Below are 19,911 nucleotides of genomic sequence, written 5' to 3' on the forward strand. Positions count from 1 at the left end.
ACGGCCCCGCGCAGAGGTAAACGGCTGCCAGTGGAAAGCCCAGAACACTCCAAAAGCAGCACCATGCTGACAAGGGCGTGCGGTTTCATACTGTTTAAAACTATGTTCACGTGCTGCTAAATAATATTCTCACTTAACATGAATACTACCGTGGTGAAAAACAGAAATTATGAAAATGCAGAGCCAGAACAAACTTTAATCTTTCAATCCCCTGTGTAGATGACACTGATGTCCAAGGCGTGAGGCACTCCATTGAGACCGTCTGGCCAGTCGATGCACAGCCAGAACTCTGCCCCTCTCTGTCCCAAACCACAAGGGAACTGAGCTGTTTGCTGTCAACTGCACTCAACTAAACACACACGAGACCCCGGAGGAGCCCGCGCTGAGCACGAAGTGGGGACAGCCTCGAGGAGGACCTTCCTGCCCACGGGCCCCTGGCTCCTTGCAGACCCTGCCGGTCCCCGCCAGGCCCCTTCAGCACGGTGAACAGAGGAGCGGGGCAGTGTCCTTTCAACTCTGGATCTGAGAAGTCACGTACGGGGGTTAAGCCAGAAGCACACAGAAGGGTATGAAATACCTGGAGGAAACACTAAAGTGATTCAGAATGAGAAGGCGTATCTTGAGAAGCACGTTAAAGGAAGTGACAGTGATCAGCAGATGGACAAATGGAGCTTTCCCCAGAAAGAAACAGCAAAGAAACGAGAGGTCAGAGAGGAACAGGATGAACCAAGGCTGACACTCCAATGCACTTTTCTTTGTCACCGCACAGCTCTCGACGCCTCTCCCAGCACCACGCCGCAGCACGACCACCGCACCCGGCTGCTCCTCGTCTGTCATAGAAACGCCATGATGCGGAGTGAACACCTCTTGTGGGTTCATTTTTTTCAAAAACTTGTGCTGCAGTCTTTCCCTTGGACTGAGAGCTGGCATTCGCACCGGCAGGTTAAGCTCGTCAGTCACCCTGCCGGGCTGCTCTGCTGCCCAAGCGGCCTGCGCGGCCGGGCCTGGGGGCCTGGGGGCCTGGGGCACTGCGGTCGCCCGCCCTGCCCTTCTGTCCCCTGGCTGCTTTCCTCCTCTGTGAGGGAGGCGTTTCTCATTAGCTCCCTTCCGACTCCCTCGCTCTCCGCTCCGGCCCTCAGCGCTCAGAGCGAGCGCGCTTCCTGGATTTCACCGTTTCTGCACGCGCGGTCCCAACTGCGACCGGCCTTCCAGGGACTGGCACTTTACAGGGACAGAACGACAGAATCACAGTTTGCCACTCGTTTAGGAATTAAAGACCTTTTTCCAGGGTAACGCACTGAACATCTGATCCTTGTGACAGTTCAGCCTCGAGCAGTGTTGGACCTTCTTGGAGGGACCTCATTATGAAACCTCAAACACGTCACTTCTCAGACCCTTTTTGGAAATCAGCCACATGAAAGCTCATTTTATTTATGCATTGAATTTTCACCGTTTCCAGCATTTTTTATCTTTCAGAATTTACGTTCCAAAAATAATATCAAACTAGAACCTATTCTAAAATGTTTAATTTGATAGTCCAATCATGGACACACACTGAAAGTAAACAAACTGAATCCATACGATGATAAATTGGGGGCAACAACACCGCTTGGTGAAGGCCTTACCTTTCTCAGCCTTTCTGGGGAGAACTCCAGGCCAACGAGGAACAGAGTAAAGAACACACCGACCTCTCCCAAGGTCTCCACCTGCACAACAGACTGCAAACACAATTGGAAAACCACACAATTTAATGTATTTCCCCTCTGAAGTATACTTCATAGAACAATCTTATACTAACATATTCAGTGGGACCACCCCAAAAAAGCACAGTGTTTTTTTTTTTTTAACTCTTTGAATGTCCTCTGTATCTGAGATAACTTGAACTTCCTGATTGTACTGTTCTTTTCCTTTTTCTTGATTAGCTGAAGGACTCTGGGTCTTTTTTCCTAAGAACTAGCTCATGAAGTCACCTGTTTTCAGTTTCAGCAGCTGCCGCTACTCTCTTCATTTCTGCCTGCCTTCACTTTCTCTGGAGGATGGCGCGGCACCGAACCTGAGTGGGGCGTCTGAACCCCGAGGGCCCACTCTCCCGAGGGTCTGCGCACGACTACGTGTACCCACTTTCCCCTGGGAGCCACAGCTGGCCACATCCCACAGGTTTTGAGACACTGTGTTCTTGTGTTCCCTGTTTGTTCTGGTTCTTCGTTTGCTGTTTACTTCCTCTGCCATCATGCGATAATAGAGAATGCTTTCCACGCTGTTCTATTTGGTACCACCTACGTTATTTACACTGTGGTTTCCAGTGCAGCCATGAACTGAACGTCTGAAAGTAAAGCACAGGCCTCCACGTGTCCACGCCCGCCCTGACCTGCTGCACAGGGACATGCACGCAGCCTGCCAGCCGCCGACAGGATGGGCCCTGCCCTCTTCTTCACTGCCATCTCCCTCCATTCGCTTCAACCTTTCTTACCCATCTCATTTTCACTGAATCTTGCTTATTGTACATTTTTCCTGACTCCATCTGCAAACCTGTATCTTTTTTTTTTTTTTAAGATTTTATTTATTTGAGAGAGAGAATGAGAGAGAGAGAGCACATGAGAGGGGGGAAGGTCGGGAGGGTCAGAGGGAGAAGCAGACTCCCTGCCGAGCAGGGAGCCCAACGTGGGACTCGATCCAGGGACTCCAGGATCATGACCTGAGCCGAAGGCAGTCGCTTAACCAACTGAGCCACCCAGGCGCCCAAACCTGTATGTTTCAACAGGTAAGTTTATTCCACTTCTACTCACTGTGACAACGCATTTCTGCTCTTACTCCTTTGTCTCCTGGCTTTTACGTTTCCTCACTGCTTTTACGTTTCCTCGCTGCTTTTACTTCTCTTCCCTTTTTATTTATTTATTTTTAAAGATTTTATTTATTTATTTGAGAGAGAGAGAATGAGAGACAGAGAGCATGAGGGGGAGGAGGGTCAGAGGGAGAAGCAGACTCCCTGCCGAGCAGGGATCCGGATGCGGGACTCGATCCCGGGACTCCAGGATCATGACCTGAGCCGAAGGCAGTTGCTTAACCAACTGAGCCACCCAGGCGCCCCTTCTCTTCCCTTTTTAAAACGAAGCTGTAACCTATGACTTCAAAGTAACATGCTTAAACCTGTTCTCAACTTAATGAACACAAGCCTATCAACTTCCTACTAGGAAAAGATAAATATTTGGCACCATCACACTTCCTCCGTGAACCACCTCCCACTTCTGGCTGGTGTGCCCTAGGGTTTTCACCTTGGTCTACCATAATTACATTATTTTCCAAGGTATAGCAGGTTTGTTAGGAATTGTAATATTTGTAGCTTCCAATTGTATTTATTACCTTACTCAACCTTTACTTATTATTATTCAGCCTTCTTTTTTTTTTAAAGATCTTATTTATTTATTTGACAGAAAGAGAGACAGCGAGAGAGGGAACACAAGCAAGGGGAGTGGGAGAGGGAGAAGCAGGCTTCCCGCTGAGCAGGGAGCCCGATGTGGGACTTGATCCCAGGATCCTGGGATCATGACCTGAGCTGAAGGCAGACACTTAACGACTGAGCCACCCAGGCGCCCCTATTCAGCCTTAATTTTTTTTTTTTAAAGATTTTATTTATTTATTTGACAGAGAGAGAGACAGTGAGAGAGGGAACACAAGCAGGGGGAGTGGGGGAGGGAGAAGCAGGCTTCCCGCCAAGCAGGGAGCCCAACGTGGGGCTCGATCCCAGGACCCTGGAATCATGACCTGAGCCGAAGGCAGACGCTTAACGACTGAGCCACCCAGGCGTCCCCAGCCTTAATTCTTATAAGCAGTCTTGCTGTGAATAAAAAAATAAAAGAGGAAAATACATTTGTATTTGCTATCATTTGTAAATACTCTGGAAAGGGAGGGATGGAACAAGGGCAAGAAGAGATTTTTCATCTACAACTTAAAAATTATTTTTTTTACCCACGCCATTTTGTTCTCAATCACATGGAGATTATCTATTCAGAAAATTGCATTAAAACCATTCTTCCCAGGGGTGCCTGGGTGGCTCGGTCGGTTGAGTGTCCAACTCATGGTTTTGGCTCAGGTCATGATCTCAGGCTTAGGTCATGATCTCAGAGATCGGGCTCTGCGCTCAGCGAGGAGTCAGCTTCTCTCCCTCTGCGGTGCCCTCTCTCTCTAATAAATAAATCTTTAAAAACAAAAACAAAAACCAAAACCATTCTTCCCAGAGGTCACCCTGCCAAGTTGAGCCCAGCCCACAAGAGCACCTGCCATGAAGGTCCTGGGCTTTGAGCCCGAGCACAACCTTCCCCGCCCCCTCAGCCAATCAGACCCGCTGTTAAGATTGCTTCGGGATGAGAACTTTTTTCACACCCTCTTCTGTGACCCGGTCTGGAGAAGCTGCAGCCATCCTTCTGCCTGGCAAGGCGTCTCAGTTAGCTGTATGGGCGAGGCTGCAAGCGGAGCGCCCACACCTCTCCCTGTCTGCCTGCCCCTCTTCTACCCAGCTAGGAAGGCCAGGGACAGTCTGAGGACTCTGCTGCTTGTTTCTCACCGCCCTGTACTACTCCTTCTGTGTGGGACTCATGATGCTCATTCTTGGCATTCTCTTTTCATTTTGTCTGAATTGTGTGTATTTAGACGACACATTTTGGAGCCCACAAAAGCTTGGGAATCCTTCCTTACTGCCAAAAAGTGCCATCGACACAGGACGAAGCTCACTTCAATCTGTCCAGCAAACAGCCTCTAGTAACAGCAGCCTCAGCACTCACTGTCTCCTGGGGTTTTCACAATACCCCACATTTAGGCTTCATAATTCCTCACTACTTTACCAGCTTTAAAATATGTTACAAATTTTTAGATTATACATTGAATCCAGCATTTTGAGTTGCTTTCAGTGTCTGAATAATATAGTTCATCCTATTACTGGAAAAAGAATTTCTAAAACTAATAAAATTTAAAGACATGAACAGGATTTTTTCTCTAGTCAAGTCATCCATTCACTAATGAACAAAATTACTTCCTTATGGTTTAGAAACTTCTTATGAAACTTTATAGGGCATCTTCTTTGATATGGTTTGTAAGAAACTTACCTTAACTCAAGTTCAAACTTCAAAACTCTTTAGTCTTGGTGTTTCTTTAGTATTCTGTTAAACAGATACTAGAACGGTTAAATTTCGCTCTTACCTTAATACTGTTTAGTCCTGAAGGCCCCAGAAGCACACCACAGATGATATAACCAAACATCGTAGGCAACCCTATTGTTGTGCACAGCCAGCCACAAGGTAAAGACAGCATTCCTATGGTGACAATGTCCTGGAGCAGAATAAACAAAAGAGAGACACAAACACTCAAGATAATAGTTGGCAAGACAAGGAGACAGGGCTGGTTAGCAGAGAAAGCAGATGTTGTACAGCCCCGGCCCCTCCCAGTTTCCATTCTGGTCATAATGAAGGCAGGCAGTACCGGGACTGACCTTCCTGGTCTGAGTTTCTCGGCACAGGAGTCAGCCGCTCCCAGCACTCCTTCCTCCCAGCCTGTGCTGCCATCCTCTTTTAAGAAAAGCACAGATTCCGGCTTCCAGGACTAGGCTAGAGACCTGACAGTGTGTCTCGACCCCGCTAGCCTTCCCTGAGCAGGCTGCCCGGGTCACTCCCGTACCTGCTGCCCACTCTGGTCCCAACCCAAGCCGTGATCTCCACCCATAACACTGTCAACTACAAATCTTTACTAGACTGGCTTCCTCAGAGGGCACAGATGTGCGTCTAGCTCAGCCTGGAACCCCAGTCACCTCTGGAGGAGCCGCGTCTCATCCCGCACCCACGGCTACACAGAGCCACACACGACTCCTGAGCCAAAGCCTCTCTGCCTCACCCGATGTTCCATTTCAGTGACAGAGCCTGAGCCTGTAAGAGTAGCTCCCGACTTCAAAAAGACTTCCAAATTCTCACAAGCAAAATTAATACTCATTTTAAATATTAAAATGCCTTATTCCCTTATTCTTTTGGGAAAAAATTAAAGATCAGGAGAAAATGTTTCAAGTCACAGAACACTGGTAGAATCTCTGTTAGGAGGAAGGTCGTGCACCCTATTATGATGCTCAGGAAGTAAAGCTCGATCTCACTTCACATGTATACAAGGAAATGGGAAAGAGGGAGTGGGGATTTTGAGAGCTGAGCAGAAAGACAGACCACCTTTAGGAAGTGGTGATCTGCGCGTGGAATCGTGGCATCTCTAGGCTTGGTCAAGATGTACCGGTTGTTCTGGGAATCGATGAGCATGCTAAGACCCAAATCATCTTCCACTTCCCGCTTTGTAAGGTTTTGCTTGGAATTGGCCTCTTCTTCTTCTACTCTGAGAACTGCCTCAAAATTGACCCCTTTCACCTGTAAGAAGAACCAATATTGTGTAATTAAAAACAAGGAGACGTTCTCAAGTTCAATTTTTAGAGCATAAATTCTATAGAGAAGTGACGGGAATGTTTCTAGTATTCTGTCATATGAGATAAAAGATCGATAAATGCTCATTAACATCAATTAGGAAAATTGTTTCAAATAAAAAAGTGATTTAAGGGTGGAAGTGTTTAGGGTTTCTATTATTTCCAAACACCTGCTCTACTGGACTCAGGGTACAAGCTGTAACAAGAAATACATATTTGGTCTTCACCCCCCTTCCTGGCTGACAGCTCCCACAAGCCGTGTAATTTCCTATGTGTAAGGAGCACCTTATGAGCCCTTTGCAACTTCACCTGAGTTCACAGCAGTGAGGGGATTTTTAGAAAGCCACTGGCTACCCACGGGACGGGGCTGGCCACCCAAGGAACCGACCATGTGACCTCCAGGAGGAGGGGGGCTAGAGGCTGAGTTCGTCACCAGCCTACACAAGGCAGCTTCCATTAAACCCTTGAAGTATGGGGTTCGGAGAGCTTCCAGGTTGCTCAGCACATGGAGGTGTTCAGCTGGGAGGGAAGGAAACAGGCCCGAGAGCAGGGATGCTGTGGCCACACGCTTTCACCCCTCTTCCAGCTGGCTGTTTCTGAGCTGTATCCGTCACAATGTCCTGGTAACCTAGCAAATAAACTGTCTCCTTGTGTTCTGAGAGCCCGAGGAGGGGGGTGTGGGATCCTCCAAGGTGAAAACTTGGAACCCGTGACTGGCATCTGAAATGGAGGGCCGTGTTGGGCTGCGCCCTTGTCTGCAGGGTCCGCACTGACCCCCACGGTGCCGGGGGCAGAAGTGAACTCCAGGATCACGTGGTAGGGAAAGCCCGATGGCCTGACACAGAAGTGCTCGGTGAGCAGTGCATAAAGGGCACATTCTTTCAAAAAGACACTCACGCGTCCTCCTCCCCTGCCAGGGTCCACGACGTCAGAGAGCAGCCTGCTTGGCGCTCATGCGCCCCAAGCTGTGTTCCCATTTGCTTTTATTACTGCATGCTTTTCTGAGTTCTTTTTAGGACTCACTATCAATTTTTGGCATTGATCTCATTTTCCCCAGAGAATCCTGAACATGTCACAGCAAGTGAGAGGTCTGAAAGCCTGCCAAGGATATGATTCCTATAAGGACTTTGTGGCTCCCCTGGGTAGACCAGCACTGAAACCCGCCTGTCCCAGGGCAAGCTTTCTTGAGACCAGAGTCCCAGTCCCCCTGAAGGCAAAAGTGGGACAGAGACGAGCCACCGGTGGGGCAGTGACAAAAACATACGGCAAAGTAAAGGGCATCTAGTGTACCTTGGCGTAACCAAACCAGAGCACTTTCTGAGACACAGGTGTTTTGGTTCTGTCTTCATTTTCAATCCACACTAGAAACAGACATGCCAACAAATTCAATGACACATCCTCTCTGCAAGCAGCCCGAGCAAAGAGGAAATTGTCCTGGAATGCTACTTACTGATTTATTGTCGTCAAAAGCATGTTCTTCTATTTCTTCCTCTAGACGATCGGCTGCCTTTCTCACATCTTCAAGAATTTCATCAAGTATGGATAAACTTTTGTTTTGATGTTGCATATTTTTGAGAGCTTCAACTTGATGTTTTTCTGCTGCCAGAAGTTCCACATATTCTGTCTCTTCCTGTTCATTGGTGAGAAATGAAATGTGGGGTTTATTAAGAAATGGGCCAGGCTAGGACTTCCTTCAGGTGCCTGGCCCGGCCACACCAACGAACATGCTCTCGTTGTCAAATATGTTCATAATCATGTAAATCTGGCTCGGGTCAACGACAGAAGGTCAAGTATCCTAGATCACTCAAGCATAATGGAGCTTAGCAAAATGTTTAGGGAAAGCTATTTGTATGTACACATCAACAAACGTGATATATGACTGTCAGTAAATTCTGAAGGTCACCTATTCATACAAAACCACTCACTGAACAGATTATAGTCCAGACACCATGCCTACTACGTATGGACGTTCAGCTGTACTCTAAAAACACCTGTGATACTTGATCATTGAGCTAAAAATTTCTGAGCAGGATACACAAAAATTCCAAGTTACAAAGGAGAAATTGTTCCAGAAGAAACTGACAGCATTACTTGGGAAACTGATGGATGGTACCAACAATACAGGTATTTTAGACAATCATATTTAAGCTCAAGCTATCAATCAGATCAGCATCCTTACTATTAAGATACGTAGTCATACTTTAAAGGGGTGGGGCACAGCTGGAACAGGGAAGCAGCAGGACAGTGCCAAGGACAAGCATGGCTGTTTGACAGACCCTAACTCAACATCATCCAACAACTCTAACACACACACACACACAGCTACCAATATCTGGACTGTCTCAGATGTGGGGCACAAACCATGTGTAGAAAGCATGTGTGTAGTTGGGTCAATATCGCTCAAACTCACGTTAGTTCTCTATTTTATAGTAAAACCACTCAAATCAATACCACTATGCGCCTATCTTTAAAACCAAGGAGTTTTAATGTCTCAGCTGTCCAAAGGATCTGGTAAGGCAGTAACATCTGTTCAGATGAGAGCATCAAGGTCTATTTCCAACATACAATCACACACACTAAACAGACATGCTACTGAATCAAGGTGGCCGAAAACCCTGACTCAGCCATCTACTCCATACCGTGTTTCTACCAAATACACCATACTTTGGTAAAGAAAGTTTAATAAGTCTGTACCCTCTCTACTTTTTAAACTGTGTGATAATACCATAACCTTTCTAAGAAGATGAAATATTTCATATACCAATGGCCCCTGACTTAACGATGGCTGGACTTAAAACTTTCTGACTTCACGATGGTGTGAAAGTGATACACACTCAGTAGAAACCACACTTGGAATTTTGAAGTGATCTTTTCCTGGGCTAGCCATAGGCAAAGGGGTCCTCTCTCATGATGCTGGGCGGTGGCCTGGGACCACAGCTCCCAATCAGCCAGCGATCACATGGTAAACAATGGACACAATGACAAGCATTCTGTTTTCACTTTCAGTACAGAATTCAATACATTACATGAGATATTCAGCGCTTTATTATAAAATAGGCTTCATGTTAGATAATATTGCCCAACGGTGGGCTAACGTAAGTGTCCTAAGCATGTTTAGGGTAAACCAGGTTAAGCTATGGTGCTGGGCAGGTTAGGTACATTAAATGTATTTCTGACTTGCTGTACTTTCAACTTACTGGGACAAAACCCCATCAAGTCAAGGAAGATCAGTATTTAAAGTGCCTGGCATAGGGGCGCCCGGGTGGCTCAGTCGTTAAGCGTCTGCCTTCGGCTCAGGTCATGATCCCAGGGTCCTGGGATCAAGCCCCGTGTCGGGCTTCCTGCTCCGCGGGAGGCCTGCTTCTCCCTCTCTCACTCCCCTTACTTGTGTTCCCTCTCTCGCTGTGTCTCTCTCTGTCAAATAAATAAAATCTTTTAAAAAAAAAATAAAGTGCCTGGCACATAATAAATGGTATAAATGATGGCTTAAAAAAATCATATAAATATCACATCTGATACAGTAATAGTTTCATCTCACCATTTTAAAAATACACTTCATCAAAATCCTTATTTCAAATGTATATATTTAAAACTAATTTTAGTATTTTTATTTTCAGTGGATGCACATTAAAGGCAGCCAACCTTCACACTAAGAATTGTTGTCAGAAACTCAAAACGTTGATTGCGGTTACAAATATTTACTTCCCCGTCAGTTTACTGGGATAACTTGAGTCACTATTTTACTCACCTGGGGATTTCCACAACTGAGAAAAGCATTAGAACAAGCCCTAGAAGTCATGAACTGGAGCTATGCCACGATGTCATGCACAAGGAAGGGACACTTTCTGTACGTGTTTTGCTGTGAACAGGTGCCTGGCGGTCCACAGCTGCTTCAGCACAGTGCCCACCGCCCTCTCCCCGGACTCCGTGGCCCTGCTCTCTGGCTCAGAGCGGGCTGGACTCACCTTTATCGCAGCCTCTCTCAGGGCCTCCAGACGCTGCCTACTGCTTTCCTTCATGTTCACAACATCTCTGTAGTCTCCCTGCAGGGCTCTCTGGAGGCCATAGATCGCCTGGAACACTGAGTTTTCACTTTCATTCAGCTCTTTTTGGAAAATTTCAAATGTGTGCACCTGAAATAGTTTCTCTTCATCTGACAGGCTAACGTCTTTTTCTACTGCTCTGATTGCACTTTTCAGTTTGTTAAGAACCACAGTCTTTTGGCGAAGCAGCCCAGAGAGCTTTCTGCAACTATCGAGGACCCACTGCTTCCTCTGAGTGATGGCTGCCCCTCTGCCTCGGTGTAACTTGATGGCATGTTTTGCTACCTCTTCATGTTCCGCAGCATCGGCTATCAAACGAAGCAGTGGAAGCAACATCCAGAAGTAATTTTTTTCCAATACCTTCATGATCCAATTTTAGAGGACAGGGCAACGCTGTCCAAAGGCTTCTGCTAAGGTGAGCTTGCATTTTAGATACACATTTTCAGCTGAAAAAGAGATTTACTGTCACATATAACTGAACAATGATTCATTACTATTGAGATCAGACTTAAAAGTATTAAATAATTACATCCAGAAAACTATTACTTTTTTGAAGATGTTATTTTTCCTAGATAAACATTAATATCTGAGCTCTTATACCTGAATTTAAATAAAATACTGAATATTAAAGTATAGGGCCTGGTAAAGAATTGAGACTAAAGGTTACGTCGAATTCAAAGGCAATTTTTTTTTTTTAAAGAAAACTTAGCCTCATATACCTATTAAATCTACTGTGTGCAAAAGACAAAAACCATTCAACTTAAAGGCCAGAAAATACCATTGACTTCTGCTATCTCAGATCAGTGACTCACCTGGAGGAAACACGCTCCACATCATTTCTAAATGAAACCGTTTGAGCTACTATTAGCTTACATATTGCTTTCCTTCCAAACTCATTAGGTATTTTGCGAAATTTCCAAAGTCACAGATGTCAAACACAGAAAAAGAAAATCACAAAACACAACCACACCTGGATCGATAGGGCTTTATTAAATGTTCAAACATTTTCTATCACCCAAATTTAGGCTCCTTCTCTCCCTCTCCTTAGGAAGCGCCCAGACACTGTGTGGGAATTTATCCTGGCAAGTGAAGCACAGACAGGACCCTGACCATGACGGGCCGAAGGTTTCATTGAAGGTTGTGCTTCAGGCAGCAGCGTGTGCTGCAGCTGCGGAGTCCTGATCACACCAGGAGGGCAGGGCTGTGTCCTCCAGAGGAGTGATCAAGGAACAGGTACAAGCTGTGTCAGCAAGGTCACCAAGAAGGAACCACCTCAGAGGTAGAAAAACGGAGAACAAAGAAGGAGAAGTAACAAACAAAAGACAGGCCAAGCAAGCTATGCCCTGAAAAATAACCACTGAACCTGGCAACTAGATCACTGGGCACAAGTACTTATGTCAAAAAAGAAAACAAAACAAATCTGCCATTTGCACAAGACTTGCAGTTTAAAGAAAACAAAATATTACTACAAACGAATTATCAGTAGCAGCATCCCATGGATTACCACATCAAATGTACCAGTTATCTCCCCTTCCTGAGGATCTGTTTACTCAAACACGTACCTGTACCTCAGTCTCACTAGTAATCCCAATTCTCACAAGTTTAAGCTGGTTTCCCAGGCAAAACAGGTCAGATGCAGCAAAAACAAGACTGTGACATTTCTAGAGATAAAATTCTGACCAGACTAAGAAATGACAGCCAAGAGAAAGTGGAGACAAAGCAGAGCTTCTGAAAAAACAGCACAAGAACTCTGCAAAGACTAGCTGCCCGGGGGTCTGGTGAGGGCTGAACCGAAAATACCACTACTGAAGGACAGGAGGGACACCTACCAATCAAAACTCACCAGGAAAAAATTATATTCTGGCTCAATATTCTGGTTAGAAAGTCAGGAAACTGCTCAATTTCAATACATTTCTGAATCCTTCAGCTCCTGATGTCACACACAGAATCCACGTACCTACAATAGTTCACTTTTTTCCCAACAAGGTAGGATACATGAGAACATGCTGTCTAAATTACCCAACTTCATGTTACAGTTTTAATGTAACTTTAAGTAAATGTTACCACCTTAAAAATAAATAAATGATTTTTTTAAAAAAGATTTTATTTATTTATTTGACAGAGAGAGACACAGCGAGAGAGGGAACACAAGCAGGGGGAGTGGGAGAGGGAGAAGCAGGCTTCCCGCTGAGCAGGGAGCCCGATGCGGGGCTCGATCCCAGGACCCCGGGATCATGACCCGAGCCGGAAGGCAGATGTTTAACGACTGAGCCACCCAGGCGCCCAAAAATAAATAAATGATTACCTAATCATAGTAATGCCTAGCAACATAGTTAATCTGTCATTTTAATGACACATTTTATTGCTAAGCTTCTATTGTTCCAGGGAACAGAACAAATTCAATCACTACTTCAGAAGTGCATGCTTTTTTAGTATTTTTCAGAACCAAGATAGAAATTTCTGAAGCTTTGTCAATGTTTCCCATTTTCCCTAAAAGATCTCAAAAAGTGATTCTTTTATGGATTTCAAACTTCAGACAAATAACCTGCCACACAGTTTGTGAACAACACGCCTCCATTCATCTCTGGTTCCTTCCCCAAACAAGTTCCTGAAATTAAATACTTAAAACTCTACCCCATGACACATGAGGGACTATTAATTTTTATGAGAAATCATTGAGAATTTAGTTGTGATCATATAATATTTCCACCAAAACAAGCTTATATCATGAACATGAAACTGAAATTATTTATAGACTCCGAAAATATGAATCACTCCTTCTTCATAAATTCAATTCCATCTTACCTTCATACTTGGGCTACCAAATCCTATGGACTACTAAATTGTAGCATGCTTTTTCTTGAGTAAATAATAAACATTTTTAGCTCCAGTGTTTTGTTATTATTACCTTCAATTATAAAAAACACACTTTGGATTTACTGTGTTTTTATAATGAATTCCTAGAATTTCTATATCTTTTTTTTTAAGATTGTATTTATTTGAGAGAGAAAGATAGAGAGCGTGCACATGCACATGAGCAGGGGGAAGAGGGAGAGGCAGGCTCTCTGCTGAGCAGGGAGCCTGATGTGGGACTTGATACCATGACCCTGAGATCATGACCTGAGCCAAAGGCAGATGCTTCACCAACTCAGGCACCCAGGCACCTCCAGAATTTCTATATCTTGATTCACTGATCCAACCTCAGTGGATCTCAAGGGTGCGTGAGGACAGCCTATAACACAGGGCCCACGACTCCTTTTACACAGTACTGTGGAATGACAAACCGTGGAGGGGGAGAGCAGATAGGGGCTCTCAGGGGTCAGGGAAGGGGGAGGAGGTACTCTATGGATGGAAAGGGTCTGTGTCTTGACAGCGCCGGTGGCCCCAGGAATCCACACATGACAGAATCGCACAGATCTGAACACACACACACACAAGTGCAGTGGGTGGACTGGACTGATGCAGTCTTCTGCTTATACCATATGTTTTGTCAGGAGTTATCACTGGGGAAATCTGGGTGAAGAATCTGTGGGATTTCTCTGTATTAGTTCTTATAACTATATACGAGTCTATAATTATCTCAGAAAGTTTTAAAAATTCAATATAAAGGCTTACTGTTTCCCACTAAGCCCTTGTTTTGTGTAATGATCACCATTTATGTTGCAGAACAAGGAAAACATACCCCTGACATTTTTTTTATATTTTAAACTAGGAAATGCCCTAAACCAGAGCCAAAGGTTTTCAAGATGTCTCTGCTACAGTAAAACACAAGGTTACTTTTCATTTAGAGCAACAGCAAAATCAGTACTTTGAACACAACCCACCCCCAAAGGTTTCATTTACACATTTCCAACGTTAATTAAAACATATATCCACAGCTTTGCCAAATTTCTAATGGGTGTTGCTTGCTTGATAAATGCAGAACACGATTCCCAAAACTTACCTTAAAATTGATGAGACTACTTGATCAAGAACAAAAATATTTAATAAATGTCTTAAGTTATTCGGGATAAAAAGGCAAATGGGTTCACCATCAAGCCCACTCAAAAAATCAAAAAACAAAAAAAACTTCCAATATTTTCAGGGGCGCCTGGGTGGTTCAGTCAGGTCCAGTTCAGCCAAAACCAAGAGGGTCCAACTCTTGGTTTCAAGTCAGGTCATGATCTCATGGATGGTGGGGTTGAGCCCGGTGTCAAGCTCCACACTCAGCAGGGAGTCTGCTTGAGATTCTCTCTCTCCCTCTGTCCCTCCCCCCACCACACACACGCTCTCTCTCAAATAAATAAATCGTTAAAAAAAAATTTCCAGTACCTTTAATTCACTGTCATATAAAAATCACATTACTCTTACTCTCTCGAAAATCTTTAGTTAATTCAGAAATGTTATGTCATTTTTTGGATAGAAAGGTCAAAAGCAAAGCACAATAATGTAGTCTAAAACCAGCCTTTTTCAGAGCAAAGTCACCCAAGTTAAAGATTTCTCCCACATGCCTCTAACTCTGAACTCTATCAGGACTGCAGGGTATGTAAAGGGACTATTTCCTTAGACATCTGGTATGAGACAGAGTCCTCGAGTCCTGGGGTTGCTGAAGTCCTTTCAGGGAATGGGGCTGGGGAGGCAGAGGGGGATGGGAAACAGAAGGAGCAGCAGCTCCTCTATTTTTTTCAATTTTCTATAATGGGCTAAAATTTGAAAACCTCATGGCTCTGCCTCCCAGCCTTCTGCTTATGTGTAGCGACAGGATCCTCCATCATCTCTCTTCCTCTGGACCTTCCAGACCCACTTTCTCCAATTTTCCTGATCAAACTGCTAAAAAGAATCTAGTCCATTCACCTTACTAGGACAGCAACCACTGTCTGTCCAGCAGAGGCCAACCCAGCCAGGCTCCAACACAGCACTTCGGAGGAACCCCAGCCACATCCACTCAGCTGAACCGAGGCCCTAAGTGTGGGACGTACTGACCTGGTACCAAATGCGGTGCCCGGTGCCGTGTGCAGGAGATCCCAGGGCAAGCAGTGTGGGCATGCAGGAATAAAGTTAGCAACCAATACCGGTCATTTAGCTTCTTCTGAAAAAGGAAAACATAAAGATCATTTGTAGGAAATGGTTTAACGTTAGAATTTCTTTGTGATACCAGCAACATTTCCAGATTCAGCACAACACAGTAAACGAACAGGAAACAAAAGCTGCGCTCATGGAAAAGTCTTAGGAAGCAAACTCCCCAACGGAAATAACCTACCTCAATCTAATTCGTGGAGAATTTTAAATACGAACAATTTAAATGACAAAAGTATAATTCTTAAAAGATAACGCACTTAGAATCTTATAAATACAACTTCCAGATTTATATCTAATTTGTAAAATAAGTAGAGAACGAGTTAATAGAGAGAAAGGAAAGTGAATGAAGGAAAATTCTTACGGACATGAAAAAGCCTTAAAGTACTTACTTAATGTTAACTAAACTACAAAAACCACATACTCTACTAAGTAATCCAACCATTGATATACGATTTTTTAAAAAGTTGATAGTATAAAAAAAGACTTAGAACCAGTAAGACACTCTGATCCAAAGAATGATCAGAAAAATGTTTAAATATGAGAAGGCTGAGCTACCTTACCCCTAGATAACTGTATCATCTCACAAGAAGTGAGCATCAGAGGGAACCATGTTCCCTCCCGTTTATGTTTACCCGGGTGCTCTCAGGTAAGATCCGAAGAGGACCGAGGGCAGAGCCTGTGAGAAGGCACCTGCTCTTTCTCTACAGCCAGGAAAGTAGGCACAGGGGTCAAGGGGGAACGGTCAAGAGTTGCTGCCGGGGAGGAGTCAGGGGAGGCGCGGGGGCCCCTCCCAGCTTCTGTAGCCGGGACGATGAGCTGGCCTCCGAAATCCAGCCCCAGGGGCTCCCCGCCCTTTCCCAGGAGTTGTGGACCCGTGGGGACGAACGAGAGGGCCTCCAGAGCCAAGCGGGCAGAACGTGTTCCATCTTCCGTGCGACTCCCACTGACTAGATTAGCTACCCCGCGGGAATCTTAGAGCCTCTGCTTGGGGAAGCTAGGAACTGACCACAGGTTCCTCTCCGCTGACTTTGGCAGCTTCCACAGTTTTACCAATAAATACAAGGCATGGCGTTGCAGGAGACCGCCCCGATCCAGCCCTCCGGTCCTGGCGTCCAGGACGACCAGGTGGGAGACCACGCAGGAGCAGACATGGACAGCGGGACTCGGAAGGGAGGGAAAGGGCGCCCCGAGGAGAGAGACCCCGGGCACGCAGACCGGGGGAAGGAGGAACGGGGGAGGGACACCGGGGAAGCGGAGACCCCCCAGGAGGGAGCCTCGAGGCCCCGCGCCCGAACTGCGAGCAGCGCTCACCTGGACGCGGCCCGGCAGACGTGCATCCTAGGCCCCGCTCTCCAGCGCTCGGAGCCAAGCAGCCGACAGGGTCGCGCCTGACTCGCATCCCTTTCCAGGCGGCAGGCCCGCCCCCGGGGCGGGGACCCGGACGCGGTCGGGCGCGGGGAGGGTCCTGGCCGTCCGTCACCCTCTCCGGAACGCCGTCGCCGCGGACGCGGCCCAGAGAGAGGTGCGTCCCCCTTAGGGGGGCGGGGCCTGCGTTCCCGTCGGCCCTCGGGCGGCGCAGTGCACGTCGGGATTTGTAGGAGAGGGTGGGCTTGGGTCCCGTCGGGCGGCTCAGGGCACGTCGGGTCGGAGTAGGGAGCGACGCCCGCGAGTCTCATTGTCCTTGGGCGGCGCTGTGCACGTCGGAGCCGGGAGGGCGCGCGGGAGGTGAGGTCCCGTGAGCCCCCGGGCCACGCTGTGCACGCTGGGAGCTGGGGGGCGAGGCCTGGGTGCCGCCCGTCCCCGGGCGGCCCGGTGCACGCCGGGAGTTGGAGTTCCGCGGGTGTGGACCTGTCGCGGTCCCCCGCTCTCCTTCCCGGGCGGGTGTCCCGGGCGCCGACGCCGAGGAAGAGGACAGCGCGCCGGGCCGGGGCGCCTGCGCAGACGGCCGGAGCCGGCGAGAAGCTGGGGTGCGCCCGGAGAATGGTAGGTGGTCCGCGGTGTCGCCTCCCACCGGGTCCCTCCTGCGCGCCGGGGGCCGAGGGAGCGCCGGGGTCGGGGCGGGGGCCGGGAGCCGGGGAGCGCCGGGGTCGCGCCTCGGGGGCGGGACTGGGGCGGAGGCTGGGGAGCGCGGGGCGCGAAGGTCACGGGAGTGGCGGGGTCGCCGGCCGGCCTCGGGCCCGGAGGGCTCTGCGGGGAGGCGCGCAGGTGGGAGCCTGCCGGGTGTCTGACAAGGAGGAGGCGACTCTGAACAGGGCTGGAGCGGAAACGCGGGCGGCCGGGGGGACGAGGAGGAAAGCCCCTGGTCCAGAGATGAGGCGGGGAAGGTAGTGCTCTGGAGCATTACCGCTAACGCAGAGCGGCCCGCAGGTGGCCTGGGGAGTCCGGAAGGGGAGCGCTGCCCGGGCAGGGCCTTGTCTTCGTGCGCAGGGAGTGGAGTTTGTCCAGGAGACCGTGGCAGCACAGGGGGTTTTTCAGAAGGCGGCGTGGGGTGTGGTCCTGCTTGTACTTTGTCGGGAGAGTAGGAGTTGGACCGGAGGGTTCAGGACTGCAGGGAAGACCAGTTAGAAGCTGTTGTGATAATCTAGGCAGGAGGAGGTGACACTCTGTAGGAACAAGAAGGAGGAGTGGAGGGAGGGAGAGGATCTTCACTGAACTATGAAGAACCAGCTTACCAGTTCCCGGCTTGGGCACCTGAGCAGCTGGTGACATTATCGACCAAAATAGGAAGTCTAGAAGGAAGAGCAGCTTTATGTGGGGAGACAATACGGTCATGCCGAAGAAAGAGACATAGAGGGACAGCCCAGAAGAGGGGCTTCTTAAAATGTACTGGAAACCGTGGTAGTCGGGGTGGGGGGGGTCACCATTTATTCAATAAATGCAGAGGTTTCTCTGCGCAAGGAAGGTAGGGCACTAGGTGCGGGGGTTTGACTGTGAGCAAGGCGGATGTGGGTCTGGCGTTCATGGAGCCTCTTTCCTGGCAGATGAGACAGGCACTAATGCACAACTATTTTATTATGGTTGGGGTACGGGCTCAGGAGAGGCACGGGTTCTAGTAATCTGTGGGCTGGCCGGGTGATGGTCCCCAGGGCTGAGGCAACAGAGCCTCCACCAGAGGCATACAGAGTGTAATGCAGTGTGGGCTGTATCCTGCAGAATGAGAGATGTGGGAGGGGCGGCCAGATAGTTGCAGCACTCCAGGCAGAAGGAACAAAATAGGTTCCAGGACCCGGAAGATCCGCCCGGCTGGAGTACAGAGAGCCAGAGAAAGGTGATGCGTAGGAGACTGGTGAGGGGACAGGAATCAGGTGTGCAGAGTCTTCTAGGGCACAGGAAGAGAAGGTTCGGTGTTTGTCCTCATGGTTGTGGGGGGCTGGTGGGAGAGTTTCAAACAGGAGGGAGATGGTCCGGGAGGAATGTGTAGGGGAAAGAGTGGAGGCTTGAGAGTTAGGGGAAGAGGAGCAGAGAAGGAGACGGAGGAGGGCTGGTCAGAGAAACAAGAAGACCAGGGAGAGTTGGCTTAGAAACCCAGAGGGAGCACGGGCCTCAGAGCGGCTGCACTGCAGGCAGGGGGAGCCCTCCCCAGCAGGGCGGGCTTCCGGGGGAGGGGCTCCAAGGGCAGGAGCCGAACTTGTGGAAGAGTACCGAGCCATCGCTGCACAGGTTGAAGATCCAAGAGTGTGTAAGGGGACACTTGGATTTAACTCCACCCCAGCCTGCCGTACACCAAAGAAGAAAATCGGAGAGACAAAGTTTATGTCATTTATTTGATCAGTATGGTTGCCCCAGCTGCCCCTAACCAAAGATTTTGTTGTATTAAGTGTCTGTGGACGGGCACTGCAACAGTAACTGTTTCTTGGGGCGCCTGGGGGGCTCAGTCAGTAAAGGGTCTGCCTTCAGCTCAGGTCATGGTCTCAGGGTCCTGGGATCGAGTCCCGTGTCAGGCTCCCTGCTCAGTGAGGAGCCTGCTTCACCCTCTGCCTGCCACTCCCCCTGCTTGTGTGCTTGTTCTCTCTTTCTGTCAAATAAATAAAAATCTTTTTAAAAAATTACTGTTTTTTTCTTTTTTTCATTTTGTATGTGAGCGATCTTGGTGCCCAGATTATATAGGTGATTTTTTTCAAAGTCACAGTTGAAATGTTTTAGACTTTTCCTGTAGAGATTTTATTTGATTTTCTACTGGATTGTCCATATTTTTATTTCAAGAATTGTGTATATTTAAACAAAGTAAAACAGTTGAACACTGCCCATCCCCCTCCCCAAAAAGCTGCTAAGTTAATTTCCTTGATGCGGTAAGCCTTAGTGAGGCCATGAGCTTGAAGGGTAGGCCCTGGTCCTGCCAAATATGGGCCTTCATTAATTTTGCAT

At 47.7% G+C, this 19,911-nt stretch overlaps 2 protein-coding genes across 3 annotated transcripts in view; one reads left to right on the forward strand and one right to left on the reverse strand.

The window, feature by feature from the left end:
* The window catches only part of SLC9D1 (solute carrier family 9 member D1), a 48,344-nt gene extending 31,262 nt beyond the window's left edge, over nt 1–17,082 (reverse strand). For both annotated transcript variants that reach the window (XM_036071407.2, XM_036071406.2), the window contains exons 1-7: nt 16,858–17,082; nt 15,451–15,556; nt 10,411–10,934; nt 7,896–8,075; nt 6,201–6,392; nt 5,194–5,322; nt 1,626–1,718 (exon numbers count right to left, since the gene is read on the reverse strand). In XM_036071407.2, coding sequence (XP_035927300.1) covers nt 1,626–1,718; nt 5,194–5,322; nt 6,201–6,392; nt 7,896–8,075; nt 10,411–10,854 — 1,038 coding nt within the window. In that variant the 5' untranslated portion in view covers nt 10,855–10,934; nt 15,451–15,556; nt 16,858–17,082. The remainder of the gene's footprint in view (nt 1–1,625; nt 1,719–5,193; nt 5,323–6,200; nt 6,393–7,895; nt 8,076–10,410; nt 10,935–15,450; nt 15,557–16,857) is intronic.
* Nucleotides 17,083–17,292: 210 nt separating this feature from the next.
* Nucleotides 17,293–19,911, forward strand: part of DCUN1D2 (defective in cullin neddylation 1 domain containing 2) — a 31,287-nt gene continuing 28,668 nt past the window's right edge. Inside the window, exon 1 of the mRNA XM_078070057.1 lies at nt 17,293–17,533. The gene's annotated coding sequence lies outside the window, so the exon portion shown is untranslated. The remainder of the gene's footprint in view (nt 17,534–19,911) is intronic.

The sequence above is a fragment of the Halichoerus grypus genome, chromosome 4 (assembly GCF_964656455.1).
Source record: "Halichoerus grypus chromosome 4, mHalGry1.hap1.1, whole genome shotgun sequence".
Classification (NCBI taxonomy): domain Eukaryota; kingdom Metazoa; phylum Chordata; class Mammalia; order Carnivora; family Phocidae; genus Halichoerus; species Halichoerus grypus.